Below are 13,495 nucleotides of genomic sequence, written 5' to 3'. Positions count from 1 at the left end.
CCAGAACTCAGGCTGTTGGAGTCCGACTTGCTGGATCTGACTAGGAGTTCTACCATTTGCTTGCTGTGAGTTTGGGCAAATTAACTTTGATCTGTACCTTAATGTCCTAATTTGTAGAATGGATTAAAAAGGTTAAATGAGTTAAGTAAAGCTCTTAGAACTAGGCCTGGCCTGAATGAAATACCCTCTACATGGAATCAGCTGTTATTTCTAGACCATCGGACCTAAGCTAAGTGTAGTGACCCTGGAATCCCAGTTTGATTTTTATAGAAAAACTCCCAGATAGGCCAGATTGTAAACATACTCCAGCAGAGGCAGTGCCACCCCTCCCCTCTGTCAAAAATTTGCCGAAGCAAAACAAACACATTTACGGTATCTGTTCCTCTTCCTGATGGGCAGCTACGAGTACATTCAAAGTAAGTTTTAGGGTATGGCCTAAAATGGCAACGGAGGTCAAGTGTTAAATTTAGCACTCACCTTTGTAACTTTGTTAGTTTCCTAGGGAAGCTTTAATGTAAAGGACCACAATTAGCTGTCTAATAACGCCTGAGACGAGAGGTGTTACAGAAGGAACAGCTGTTACATGCATGTTACAGGAAGATACACAAGTCATCTTGGTTCCAATTGCCCCTAGAACTATTTTATAGAAGAGGTTGACCCTGTCACCTGCTGCAACCATTTCACCAGGAGCAATGGCAGGACACCACCGTGCAGTGTCAGGGAAATGGGAGCTCCCTGAGGTGGTGTGTGGACCTGCTTCAGCAGGTGCCTTTGGTTTACACTAGCAGTGTCTTCCCAGATTGGTGATGACAACAGTAGGGACAAGTGGAGCATGCCTAACACAACATCCATTTCTGGCTACGAACTCACTGTCATGGAGTCAACACTCATTTCTATCCAAATCTCGTTACAGCCATTGTAACGAGATGGCTTATAACGAGATATAATATACAAAATTATATCTATGTAATATATACCTACATAAAATGCATGCTACAGATCTCGGGTCTTGGCTACATAAGCCTAGCAGAGTCTTATCGTTCAGTGCTGCATATTCAGCAACTGATATGAGAGGAGTTGGACCAGTTTTTTTTTTTTTTCCCTCTGAGACAGGATCTTGCTCTGCCGCCCAGGCTGGAGTGCAGTGGTGCTATCACAACTCACTGCAGCCTTGACCTCCCAGGCTCAGTCTTCTTCCACCTCAGCTGGGATCACAGGTGCGTGCCACCATGCCCAGCTAATTAAAATTTTTTTTTGGCCAGGCTGGTCTGGAACTCCTGGCCTCAAGTGATCCTCCCACTTTAGCCTCCCAAAGTGCTGGGATTGTAGGTGTGAGCCACTGAACCCAACTCAGTGTTCTTTAAGAACACTTTTTGCCCTAACATTTTGAGTGTAAGAGAACTATAAAACTCTCTTAAAAGACAGTAGGTCCGATCGTCACAGCCCCTGATAAAACAAAATTTCAGAAGAGCTAGTGTAGTAGAGTTCTTTAAAATACAACTTTTTAATAACCAAAGTGTCCATAGTTCTGGGCTAAATTTTAAGGAAAACCTCATATATATGGTATAATATGTTCTTAAAGCCACAACTACTCTGTTGTAATCACGCATGAAGGTTTAGAAAATGAATTTCTATGATGTTTATATTATAGAATTAGTTTTCAGATGAGAAAACTGCAGTTCATAGGGAATTAAGTCTTGACATTTATTTTTGTTTTTAGCGTGGGCATCTTGTTATATTGCCCTGGCTTGCCTCAAACTCCTGGGCTCAAGCAATCCTCCTGCCTTAACCTTTTAAGTCTTGATAGCATTTTATTGTTTGGGAGGAGGGGTGAAACCAGATTTCTCAGGCACAAACCCACTTGAGGCTTTTCTGTTCCTTCATATTATTCTCAGACATAAGGATTGCAGGTGAAGTGGTTTTTTTCTTTTTTTTTTTTTTGAGATGGAGTCTTGCTCTGTTGCCCAGGCTGGAGTGCAACGGCGTGATCTCGGCTCACTGCAACCTCCACCTCCCAGGTTCAAGCGATTCTCCTGCCTCAGCCTCCCGAGTAGCTGGGATTACAGGTGCTGGCCACCATGCCCGGCTTCTTTTTTTCTTTTTTTTTTTTTTGAGATGGAGTTTTGCTCTTGTTGCCCAGGCTGGAGTGCAATGGCATGATTTCGGTTGGCTCACCACAACCTCCGCCTCCCGGGTTCAAGTGATTCTCCTGCCTCAGCCTCCTGAGTAGCTGGAATTACAGGCATGCGCCACCATGCCCGGATAATTCTGTATTTTTAGTAGAGACGGGGTTTCTCCATGTTGGTCAGGCTGGTCTCGAACTCCTGACCTCAGGTTATCCACCCGCCTCAGCCTCCCAAAGTGCTGGGATTACAGGCATGAGCCACCGTGCCTGGTCTAATTTTTTTTTTTTTTTTTTTTTTTTTTTTTGAGACAGAGTCTCGCTCTGTCGCCCAGGCTGGAGTGCTGTGACCGGATCTCAGCTCACTGCAAGCTCTGCCTCCCGGGTTCCCGCCATTCTCCTGCCTCAGCCTCCCGAGTAGCTGGGACTACAGGCGCCCACCACCGCGCCCGGCTAGTTTTTTGTATTTTTTAGTAGAGACGGGGTTTCACCGTGTTAGCCAGGATGGTCTCGATCTCCTGACCTTGTGATCCGCCCGTCTCGGCCTCCCAAAGTGCTGGGATTACAGGCGTGAGCCACCGCGCCTGGCCACAGGTGAGTTTTAAAACTGTTTACTTCTTTTCTGGAAACTTTGCCCAGTAATTTGATATATTTTGTCTGAAGATACTCTAGGTGTTTTTCAGACTTCAGTGAATTTTATTTGGGGGAGGGTCATGAAATCAAATGCACATAATCAACTCACTGAGGTAACCAGCATTAAAAAAATGAAGTAGAAAACGTGAGTGCATAGTTTCAAGTAAATGTTAGCGTGCATGTGCTGTGTTGCTATAGAAAATGTAAGCTGTGTCAAAAGTTTGAAAAAATACAATTCTAAGGTGAGTTTCTGCAGATAAACTTTAAACATTACTAAAGTAGAGCACATACTCCAACTGAATCACATGGAGGAGAGCAGTCATTCGAACTAAAGATACATCAGGTTACAACATCTGAAATACTGAAGGGTCATCACCAACACCTGACAAGACTGTTGCCACTACAAGTTGTATAGCATCTATAAAGTACCATGCATGAATCCTGACAACTTACTTTAACTTCTACCCACTAAACAGTAACCAACATTATGTATGAAACAAAACGTACATTTCTCCGTCTCTCCATTGTCTAGAAAAACTGTTAACACTGCTGACTACTTTTGTTACTGAATGTAATCGTGTTAGAAAAATAGTCTTGATGAAGACTTCTCCATGCAGTCAATCTTTATTATAGCAGGATTCGCATATTCACATCAAGTACATAGAACTTTTTTTGCCTTTTATATAATACAGAGTTTTTAAATAACTTTACACAGAAATAAATTTCTTCAATCTGAATTTCAGCTATCTTTTTTTATTCTCCATGCTTTCTATCCAAACTGAACAATATTTTCTGTTATACAAATTTACATGAGAAAAACTCCGAAGTACAAATGAAGGGACCTGAGCAGGAAAGAGAACCAAAGGATCAGGAAGTGGGTATGGGGAGAATTAAAAAATACTAAAAGATTCCAGCGAACATTGAGAATAGGGGAAAAGAGGGAGACATCATCCATTTGACTGAAAATAAATCTTTTTTTTTATGAATTGAAAAATAAGCTTTAAAAATAGTTACTCCATTGTAATTTTTGCAAAGCAGGTATAGAGAGGTCTGTGGACAATTAAAAAGTCCCCATTTTTTCACTGGGCACGCCCCAGACTCCATGAGAACCTTTTCAATGCTTGAGTGGAACTGAAGTGGACTAAACCCGAACCTTCGGCAGCAACAGAAAAGAGGAGTGTGTGTGTGAGTTGCCATAAGGTTTGGAGTGGTGAAACAGGAACCGTGAATTCACTGCAGTTCAAACAGGAAGCATCTCCCTTTCCTCTCCCTTACAGGAGACATGTCCTCAAACCAAGGAATACATGAAAAGGGGGGATTTCCTTTTTCTTGGTCTAAACCAAAGAGCAATCACAACTACTGAATAAAATTCAGAGAGACACATGTTGATGAATGATCAAATTCAATCCCCTGATCAGCTGTATGATCCTATCTTAGGAAAAGCAGCAATTGCCGTGTTGAGGAAAGGATCAGATGTACAACCAACAAATGAGATTACCACAAATATATATCACTGTGATACAGTCCTCAAAAATCAGGCGATACCATGAAGGCCAAACTGAGTCTATACTATGTGGCATGGCCAAAGGAAACACGGAGGACCCATGGATGTACTTTAAAACGAAGGCGGAAGAAGGGGACAGCACAGACACACACACCCCTATATGTAAACTAACATAACATGAAGATAAATAAGACATAAAGGCTAGCCACTTATGTTGGTCATTAACATGAATAAAAAGGCATTATATGTTGATATAGCTGGTTTTAATCAGCTATGGAACATACACAAATGTATTAGGAAGGAATGATTCTTAACCGTTCACAGCTTAGAATAAAAAGCATACTTATTGCACTCTTACATTTGATTTCAGGTAATTACAGTTTATTTCCCACCCTCACATTAATTTTTCCCTATCCTAGATTTACTGCCACCTCACTCCATTTTGGTCTCTGTTCTCTACATCTGTGCCTACTCTGTGAGCTTTGTTGTTTACTTCCAACTCATACTCCACCAAAACACACGTGGGTTCAAAAACTTAACACAAAAATGCAACGCAGTAATTTTCAAAACAAAACCAGGACTAAGCAACTTCATCAAAACCCCCAATCCCACCCCTGTAAACAGACCCTTCCTTTGTGGCATCTCTTCATAAATTTTCTGCCAACTCTCCCGCATCTGTGCTGTACGTGAGAACCAGCAGTCATGATGCTGGAGAATGAACTCGGCCGGCCGGGAGAAGCAGACGGTTTGTACAAAACATTTTTTGATACTAACATGAATAAACGTATTTTAGTTGTTTTCAGAGCACTTCCATCTACAGAATTTTTTTAAAAATGCACCTCTAAAAAATGGATACACTGGCTTACATTGGCTGTGTCCTCATATACAACTGGTCAAGTCACTGTAATTATTCAAAACAGCTACATAAATGTCAACATTTTAATAAAGCTGATTTAGTAATTCATAAAACCTAACAGTTGAAGTTGTGGATGTTAGATAAAAGTACTTTAATCACTCATTGAGTTGGGGACTAATTGCCCCATGCATTTTTTTTTTTTTTTTAAAAGCACTGTTATCTTAATTTAAGATTTTAGGTGTTGGGTTTCTGTCCTTTTCTACCTTAAATATACCTGATAGGAACTGTTAATTACCCTTTCCACAATTAACAAAAATTAGAATTGAATTTCAATTTAAATGTCTTTGCCTAAACAAAAGTGAAAATAGGTTATTTGAAAACAACAAAACAGAGCTTACTGTCTAGTGTACTAATAAAACAAACATCTTACCAATATTTTTAATTTTACCAGAGCTAGCAACATGGACCACAGATACACTGGTGACTTCGCTCTCCTCTGGCCAAGCCACAAATCATTGCCTGGGGCAGACATGCTACAACCCTCCTCTGGGGTTCATCTACCAACGGGCATCAGTAATCCATCCCAGTACAACATTTCAGGGATGCGCTGGAGACAATACATGGACTTCCTCTTTCAATGGTGAGGAATGAAACAAGATACAAGAACCACACCATGGAATATGTTTTCTTTTACATCCAACGGCCAGGTCATAAAGGACGCCTCGAGACTTCCACCCTGGCCCCGACAGCACTTTGGGACAGGATGACTAACGCAGTCCAGCTTCATGTGCAAGCAAGTCCTGGGAAGAAATTTACATTTCAAACTCTGAAAAATCAGTGTCTAGGTTGGCAGCAGTACTCTGGAAACTGATAAAACCAAATTCGGTCCTGTATTTCAATTTCCCCTTCTAAGTTAATACAGGATTGCTGCCCATCATACAGTACTTCAACCCTAAACTACAGCAATTTCTTGAAATTTCTGTCAACATTTCTGTTGTATAAAAGTTCCATGCTTTGAAGAGCCTATGGGAGTAGAAAAAGTTTCTCTAGAAATGTCACTGAACTATATTTTCAACCTAGTTGCTCTATGTGATAAATACATCTGACTATACTAGGGATTATGTGCTTTAAAAAAATAATTTTGTTCACTGAAAATTTACCTGTGTGTTTTCTCATTGTTAAATGTGATTTTGGCTATAAACTCTTTAGTGCATTTACCGGTGCAGTCTAAATTGCACTCTAAAAATTATTAACACAGCTGAGTTAAACCAGAGTGGCTGCTCTCTTCACAAATCACTGATTTCTGCTAAAATTTTAGCTTTTTTATTGCATCATGAAGGCACAGTAAGATCATTTGGCAAATTGTCAAGGTATTTTTCTAAAGCCTCACCTATACCATTTCAACACATGACCTGTAAGCTATTTGCTCTTCATACTCACAGTAAACCTGCCATCTCTGGCTATGGTGTTTATAGCCTAATGGTTGGAATCAGCTAGTCTCAAGGTGCTGGTATTCTAGCACTAACAATGCCAACTTGGACAAAGAAGAGAATCTTGCAAAAAGAGTAACGTTCTACCCTCTCAGCTGGGCAGTCTCTATGAATGCCTGTGCATGTGACAAAGCTGCAGCAAGCTCATTATGAGGACGTACTGTCTTGCCAAGCCTACTGAAAATTAAAATTACATCACTGTTAGTGAAGTGATACCACAGCTATTTAATTTCATGCAACTGACTCAAGGTTAAGATTCTGAAACGTACCCCTAAACTGGTTCTGGCACCACTTTCAACAACATTCAGATATTCTGAGCAACACATTTTTTTTTACAGTATTACTGCTTAAATGTATAATGCCCTTTAGGACAAAATGAGAATGCTCAAATACAAGTACACAAAAAAGTTAAAATCTTAAATCATCATCATGTTCTACAGCTTCTGACTTTTCATATTTTAAAATAAATAACTATTCATTACCTCATTCTGAGGAGGTAGTTTTTGAAGAGGTCACCTGAACCCTGCAATGTGGTTTCAAACTAAAGCTAGAGATGAGGTTTGCAAGCGGCTGGCAGGTGGATGTACAGTGGGGACAGGTGAGATCTGAGAAGGGTGTGCGGCAGCTCGCACTCTGCCTGATGAATACAAGGTAACATCCTGTGATGAAAGTGCTGTCACTGCACCAAACCAGAAGCTAGGAAATATTTACAAAGTTTCAGGTTGACAGTGCTGCAGTCTTGAATTATTTCTTTATATACTGCTCTTTCTTCTCCATCACCAACATAAATATAGCACATATCATTTGTATGGGATTTTATCTTCTAGAATGCCCCAGTATGCCCTACTAGATCTCAAATACAGTCAGGGGTGGGATATTCAGGAACCAGAATGTGACAGCTAGACACAATCTTCTTTTAAGGTGCACATTAACAACAAACGATCACATTGAATTTTCTATTCACAAATCCCTTTTATAAACTACTTTTTTTGGTCAGTATTATTTCAGTGGCAAAAGTCTAGGTCCTAGACTCTAACGATGAAAAAAGTCCATCAGGAATACTACACAGTTACAAACAGTCCTCTATAGTTGCTCTCAAATTTTTCAGAAGGCTTTACCTCTCCCTACCCAAAATAAAACACACTACAGAAGGCACTGCAGCCACTTTACAGACCAGACTGTTACACCCTTAGAAGATGATCAGTGATGCAGCCACATACTGTCTATACAATTACTCATAAAGTGCTTTTCACAAATAAGGACTTCTTCCTCATTTTTAGGAGCTCAGTAAGTCTATCTGTTGTCTAGGCATCAAAAAATAAAGCAGATAAAACACAAATAAAACCTATTTTCATGTCATTTGTAAACTAGAGACAAAACCTATTTTGTAGAAAAAGGAAGAAAAGAGAGGTTTAAATATTTTATTTTTAAAGGTCTCTATAAAAATCTCAATATACTGAGCCTGGCTCCTGGGCACAGCTTCATTTGAGATCAAGTCTGCTCCCCTGTTCAAATGAGATACCAGCCTATTCTAAAATGCAAGGGAAGAAAAAGTGTATCACCCTGAATGTTGTTTAGGAAACTGAAATGCTAAGCTTCCTCCCTAATGGTACTGCCCCTGTCCCGCGGAGGCAGTCCTGGATCCAGGCTGCACACGTTCTGCCTCCTTGGCAGGACATGAAACACATCCTCTTGTTCAAGCCCAGGTCTCTCTACTTGCAGAAACTTGAAGCCAATCTTGGTAAAGGGAACACAGCCACATTTAAAAGCATCTAGAGATATATTTAAAAAGAAAAAAATAGCTAATGCTTTTCAAGAGAGGCAGTTATTATGCACAGAAGATGTTCTTCAAATCAGCGTGAATTATTTTCACCTTTGCAATTTCTGAATTTTGTAAGACACTGCCCTGTGGATGTAAAACTTAAAAACAATTTGCTTTTCAAACTGATGAATAACTTAAGGATCTTTTCCATTTTACTAGGACAATCTTTTACAAGACAATGAACATTTCAATAGGTTTTCTTCTGAATACATGTATGTTAGCAAAAATCTAATGGTAGTGAGCTTTTAGTAGGCTGAAATACAGAGAGCAGGGCCTGGAGTTACAATCTGAAAATTTTAAATAACAATTTCTAATTCCTTGATTTATTCTGGGTCTTGTTTAATTTCTTTCAAGTCCTTGGCTATAGCTTGACTGGTCTATCTGATTTGATTTACGTTCCTAAATTCTGAGTCTAGATTCCTGATAAGGGAAGTTTTCCATTAATTTGCCATTAATACATCCGCTTTCTTTGCTATGACTGTGATTGATATTACCCTTTAATAAAGGCCAATGGAAGCTATAACTAGGTTATATTTTCCCTTTGTGCAAAGATAAAGATTTAGGTTCTTAACGAATGCCAGCTCTTTCTATAAAAACAACCGATGACAGGTTTTCCACACCCTCCCTCAGTCCTAATATCCCTAAAATTGCTCTATTCTCTGTCTGGGAATTCAGCTGCCAAACTGCCCAACCTTTTGAAGACCAGGCTTGGGAAAAAAGGAAGGAGGAGAATGAATGGAGACGCCACCATTTTTATTTTGTTGCATATTCTAGATAAAAGACTAGAAAGAAGATGTGGGATGTAGTGTTAGGAATCAGTTGGAAGAAACAATGAGATTATTAGCAAAGATGTTAGTGTGGATCCAGCAAGTACCATTAATTGAAAAATTATAAATATTTGTCATTATGCTAAGATTCCTTATATTTAGGTAGAGAAAAGGATAATGATCTTTCTTAAAAGTTGTTTATATAACAAAAATACAATTTTCAGGATATATAATTCTGGTGGGAAGTATTTTTTTTCCAATTCAATTAAATCTGAAAATTATTTTCTTTTTAATAAAAATATAAAAGAAACTCAGAAATTAAAACCTGTACCTTATATTTAAATTATCTAAATTTCTCACATTCAAAACTGTTATTAAGCAGTTTTGTGGGGTTTCAGTTAGATACTGCCATGGCATTTTGTGCCCTGGACAAAGTAGCCGCATAAGTAGTTGGTGACTGGAAGAGCATAGGAGGAAGATATAAACGGTATTTCCTGAGAATTTGCTACATTGTGGAGGAAAAAAAAAAATCCCCAAACACTTATCTTCATTGCTGGACCCAATGAGAAAGAAGGCAATGTGTGCCAGCACTATCTAGCCTGCTTGGTTAGGCAGACACCTCAGTGAGCAAGGAAACAAAAGGCCAGAGACCCTGGAGGTCAGGAAGAAGATGCAGCATGCCCTTTTCCTCCATACCAAAGCATCGACTCCTCACTGCTCAGCCTCCATTTAAATAAAATAGTTTCCTTTTGATAAAATTTGTCAAGGCCTGAACACACACCACACAGAAAGGGCAAGCTGCATTTTTGTTCCATCCCTCAGAAATTAACTGGTGGTCACTAGGAGAAAGAACTCCACAACAAAATTCCAGAACAGGAAAGAGAACGATGCTTGGTGATTGAAACTGCCCCATCAGATGATCAGCCACAAATTGATCTGGTGGTTAGAAGGGCAAAGTTGACTGGCAGACTTTCCATAGCAAATCTCCCAAGCTGTAGCAGCAGTTTCTTTCCATCATGCCTGACCATCAAAAGGTCAGAATTCAGGGTCTCTCCTCTTTCTTCCCGGGACTGGGCAGACTTGTATGCTCGTGGTATTTTTGTTGAAGAAACATTGGCAGCAGAGAATTCTGGTTCCTAAAACATTCTTTCCTCTTTTGTTGGATGGGAAATTCCATTCTGTTCCACATCAGCTTATGCATTGGAAATTTTGTATCTTTAAAAAAAGATTTGAGGAACAGAACTGTGTTTTGATGTTAACAAATTGTACGAACACAAGACTTAAGAAATAAGAGCAGATGCTGCCATGATGGTGGCTACTTGAAGGCTGCAAATTCTCCTGTAGAGGGAGGACAAGAGCTAATTTTAAAAAAGTCATCTCAAATAACCTAGAGACACAGAAAAAGCCTCATTTGAGCTTCATTGAAAAGTGACTAGTTATATATTTCAAGTCTAGCAACAGCATTGCCAATTTAAAAGCTAAAATGGCTGAAACCCATGGAAGAACACAACATATATAGTATGAAGAACATGGTTCAGCTATATCAATTAAACAGCAAGTCTGCAGAGAGCTTCCCAGTTGGGTTTTATGTATCATGGTTCTGATCAAGCTGAAAGCAGTTCCAATGAACAAAATTTCTCAGAAACTGAATGTAAAGTAGTAATGTTAATTTGTAGAATACTTCCACCCCTGAATTATCAACTCATTTTCACCTATCATATTATTATAATGCCACTATTAGGAAAAGAGAGGCAGTAGTTATCCTCATTTTGCGAAAGATACAATTAAGAGGTCAAATGATTTGTTCACATCAAACGTTTGACAGAGAGAGAAAATCCAGACCTCCTATTTTTTATTTAATTTCACCTTCAAACTAACAAAAAATTAAATATAGGCACATGTCACCGAACATAATTATCAGCATAAGGGATTCTTTAAACCACAAAGTACCCTTGTGATATCATGCTCCTATAGCTTAATGAATTTGGGGGCTTCATGCCATTATTTTTCTTTTTTCTTTTCTTTTTTTTTTTTTTGAGATGGAGTTTTGCTTTTGTTGCCCAGGCTGGAGTGCAATGGTGCGATCTCGGCTCACTGCAACCTTTGCCTCCTGGGTTCAAGTGATTCTCCTGCCTCAGCCTCCCAAGTAGCTGGGATTATAGGCACCCGCCACCAGGCCTGGCTAATTTTTGTATTTTTAGTAGAGATGGGGTTTCACCATGTTGGCCAGGCTGGGTCTCAAACTCCTGACTGGGTCTCAAACTCCAGGTAATCTGCCTGCCTTGGCCTCCCTAAGTGTTGGGATTACAGGTGTGAGTTACTGCACCCGGCCGCCATTATTTTTCATCGACCATTTTGTCCACAGTTTCTACTTGTAACTAAAGGCCAGTTCCTGTTATACATACTATAGATAATTTCTGGGGATGAGTTAATAACTGACAATTATCAAAATTCAGTCAGCCATACCACTATTTTTCTTGTTTTTTTTTTTTTAGACGGAGTCTCACTCTGTCTCCCAGGCTGGAGTGCAGTGGTGTGATCTCGGCTCACTGCAAGCTCCGCCTCCCGGGTTCACGCCATTCTCCTGCCTCAGCTTCCCCAGCAGCTGGGACTACAGGTGCCCGCCACCACGCCCGGCTAATTTTTTTGTATTTTTAGTAGAGACGGGGTTTCACCGTGTTAGCCAGGATGGTCTCGATCTCCCGACCTCGTGATCCGCCTGCCTCGGCCTCCCACAGTGCTGGGATTACAAGTGTGAGCCACCGCGCCTGGCCAGCCATACCACTATTTTTCAATAGCAGCTTCTGGTGAGGATCCAAGCAATCACTTACATGAATATACCGTTTAAGTAATCCAGGAATAACCTGTCTAATTTCTGATTGCTATCAGATTCCAACTGGTTGCTAGATAACGTTGGCACATCCCAACAAACAACAGATTGCTAAAGACTGGATGACTGAATCCTCAGCTTTGTAAGCTGATGGTACTAGTGACTGACTGAGTGCCTGATGCCTCACTGAACACTTTGTACACATCTGCATCCAATCCTCATAATAACACTGTGAGGCGGATGCTATTATCTATATTATATAGATGAGGAAGCCAGGGTTTAGAGTGGTCAAGTAACTTGCCTGAGATCATATGCAAAAAATTGCAGAGATGGAATGCAAACCCAGGTGCTGACTCCAAGACCCAGCAGTCCCTAAACAACGTTCAACAATTAACACTTTGTTTCCCAATCTGAATACCACTACTAATGAACTGTAGATAGTCATACTACCTCTTTCTATGCATGGATTCCTTTTAACAAGCAATTAACTAAGATATTGTGAGTCCAAAGATCAAGAAAGGGTAGAAGAATTATTGCCTCATATTTAAAGTTAAAAGGTTTGGGGAATCTGGCACTGATTTTTTTTTTTTTTTAAAGGCTAAATTAAATTACGAAGACCTTAGAGTAAAACATTTGGAGTATAATCATAGGAGGCTATTATGGTAACACACTCCAGAAATATATAAACATTCTTACTATTGTTGCTTACAGTTTGAGCACTTATAATTTTAAGGCTGCTATTTTTAGTGTTTTAATGTTCCTTTAAAGTGACTTGCAACATTCTTATGAGTAATCATGTATCTAGCCGAATCCAAATCTCATTAAGGTCAATGTAAACATAAGATTTACAGAAAAGAAATCTTTATAAAAATGCCTAGAATTAATCTATTAAAAAAAATCAGAAAATGATAATATCTAAGCCAAATCTTAATATACCACATTAAAAAATACTTAAAAAAATCTTCAGCTAAGGTTGGGCATGGTGGTTCACGCCTGTAATCCCAGCACTTCAGGAGGCCAAGGCAGGAGGACTGCTTGAGCCCAGGACTTTGAGACCAGGTAGGGCAACATAGTGAGACCCTGTCTCTACAAAAAAATAAATAAATAAATAAATAAATAACTAAATAAATAAAAATTTAAAAAAAAATTAGTTGGATGTGGTGGCAAATGCATGTAGTCCCAGCTACCTAGGAGGCTGAAGTGGCAGGATCACTTGAGACCAGCAGGTTGAGGCTGCAGTGAGCCAGGATTGTACCACTGCACTCCAGCCTGAGTAACAAAACCCTGTCTCGAAAACAAAACAAAACACACACACACACACACACACACACAAACTTCAGATAATGTTTCCTATTCATTATAATAATTAGAAATTTCATTTTGTTGAAGTGTCATGCTCCACAAACTTAAATATTAGTCTTAAAAATAAAAACCAGGCCGGTAAGGTGGCTCATGCCTGTAATCTCAGCAC

The 13,495-nt window shown here is 39.5% G+C and overlaps 1 protein-coding gene across 2 annotated transcripts in view; it reads right to left on the bottom strand.

Annotated features, from left to right (window-relative positions):
• Nucleotides 1–3,363: 3,363 nt before the first annotated feature.
• BRAF (B-Raf proto-oncogene, serine/threonine kinase) overlaps nt 3,364–13,495 on the bottom strand; it is a 203,937-nt gene continuing 193,805 nt past the window's right edge. For both annotated transcript variants that reach the window (XM_021936348.2, XM_031665081.1), the window contains one exon: nt 3,364–10,532. In XM_021936348.2, the coding sequence (XP_021792040.1) occupies nt 10,383–10,532 (150 nt within the window). In that variant the 3' untranslated portion in view covers nt 3,364–10,382. The remainder of the gene's footprint in view (nt 10,533–13,495) is intronic.

This window comes from Papio anubis, chromosome 4 (assembly GCF_008728515.1).
Source record: "Papio anubis isolate 15944 chromosome 4, Panubis1.0, whole genome shotgun sequence".
NCBI lineage: Eukaryota > Metazoa > Chordata > Mammalia > Primates > Cercopithecidae > Papio > Papio anubis.
The sequence above is the reverse complement of the archived record's forward strand: the minus strand, read 5'-3'. Positions and strand labels throughout refer to the sequence as shown.